Genomic DNA, 1,807 nt, shown 5'->3' on the forward strand with positions numbered 1-1,807 from the left:
CCCCTTCCCAGAGTGCACTGGTCCCGCCTGGCTGCCCTGACCCCGCCCTGCTCCTGGAGTGCCCTGGTTCCATCTCCTCTGCTTACCCGCCCCACTTCGCTCACCCGCCCCACTCTCAGCATTCTGACTCTGCCCTGCTCTTTGCACGCTCCGCCCCTAGGTCCTGCCCCACTTCCCTGTCCCTCCCCTCCACTATCACGGCCTCGCCCCCTTATGACCACGCCCCCAATGCGCGCCCCACCCACCCAACGTCCCGCCCCTTCCCCAACCGCCAACAGCCTGACGCGCGAGGGGCGGCCCTGCATTCTGGCTGGTCGTTAGCTGCCTGGAGGCCCAGGTGTGTCTCCTGCTGAGGCCTGACGAGGCGCCTCCGCGGTTCCGGGATCCTGGTCCAGCCAAGCCTCCCGCGACCTCCAGGTCCAGTTTTTGACTCTCAGGGGGTGTGGGAGGACCCCCCTGGTCATCTCAAGGGCCCGCTTGATCATCTCGGGGTGTGGGACCCCTGGTCATCTAGGGCTGTGGGACCCCCTAGTCTTCTCAAGGGACCCCCTGGTCATCTCAGGGGGTATGGGATCCCCTTCTGGTCAGTTCGGGGGTGTGTGGGACCCCTGGTCATCTCAGAGGAGGTGTGCGACCCCCGTGTTCTCAGTTGGGGTGTGGGACCCCCTGCTCACCCCTGCAGGGGTAGCGGAGCCCCTCCCAGGTAGCTGGGTTTGCGGACCCCTTTCACCTGCCCGCGTGGTTGCAGGTGCTGCTCCTCGTGGGATCCAGGGCGCAGGGGCGATGCCCACCCGTGGTCCCCTCTGCTGACATGGACGACATCCCTGTGCTGGGCGCGTTGTCCAGTCTGGAAGACGAGATGGGGCCAGACCTGTTCGGTGCCAACAGTCAGTTCACGTCTGAGAACGTGGTCCTGAAGGCCCCAGAGGCCATCAAACTCGAGGAGGACGAGTTCCACGTGTTCAAAGACCCCTACCTGAGCGACTCCGAGGCCAAAGAGCCCCCGCTGCGGGCTCTGCACGCCCCGCTGGGTGCCGACAGCAAGGGCGCAGTCAAGGTGGAACTCCATGGGGCGGAGCCTGACGACCAGAAGGTCCTTGTTGAGCACCCGGGCCTCCCCGAGCTCAGCCCGGTGGAGGACACGCTGCTCCCGCGGGCCCCGCCAGCCGCCTACAACGTGCACTTCCTGTCTTCCCTGCTGGCCCAGCACAGGAGTTCCAGCATTGTGCCCCTGGGCGCCTGGCCCAGGGAAGGGGCCCCCCACTCCGGCCTCCGTGTGATTCCAGTAAGAGCCCCCTGGGAGATGGGGGCAGCGTGTCTGCTTTCCCACACGCGCATGCCACACTGCGAGGTTTATACCAAAGTTTCCTCTAAAAGCATTTTTCTGGGAGTCACACATGCCCCTGGGTTTGGCTAATCCCAGATGGGGCACGTCTCTGTAACAGAGCTGTGCTCCCCCCATGTGAACCATTCATTCTATGTGAAAGTGAATTATGGCTGGGGTCAGTGGTTCAAATCCTGCCTAATGATACAGACAACATAGGACAAAAGAATAGAGAACAGTTAAGCATTGTTAGCCAGGGCTCTCTTGTTGCCGCTAGGAGTCCTGGTGGAACCGTGGCTAAGCGCTCAGTGCTCCTGGGGCTTCTGTAAAGATTATAGCCTTGGAAACCCTACAGATTAGCTCCACTCTTTCTTATGGAGTCACTGTGTGTGAGAATCAACTCAAAGGCAGTTGATTGTGATAGCTGTCGTTGGCTCTAGGAAAGAACCCTGTTTACGTTAGAATAACGAGTGTACACAAAAA

General features: G+C 61.3%; 1 protein-coding gene across 1 annotated transcript; it reads left to right on the forward strand.

The window, feature by feature from the left end:
* Positions 1–811: 811 nt before the first annotated feature.
* Positions 812–1,285, forward strand: LOC103213545 (tesmin-like; the record flags this gene model as incomplete). Its single annotated transcript, XM_007959293.1, has 1 exon — positions 812–1,285. A coding segment is annotated over exon 1 (474 nt), but the record flags the coding sequence as incomplete, so codon positions are not given.
* Positions 1,286–1,807: the final 522 nt, after the last annotated feature.

This window comes from Orycteropus afer, unplaced genomic scaffold (genome assembly GCF_000298275.1).
Source record: "Orycteropus afer afer isolate SDZICR_OR568_19922 unplaced genomic scaffold, OryAfe1.0 scaffold06407, whole genome shotgun sequence".
Classification (NCBI taxonomy): domain Eukaryota; kingdom Metazoa; phylum Chordata; class Mammalia; order Tubulidentata; family Orycteropodidae; genus Orycteropus; species Orycteropus afer.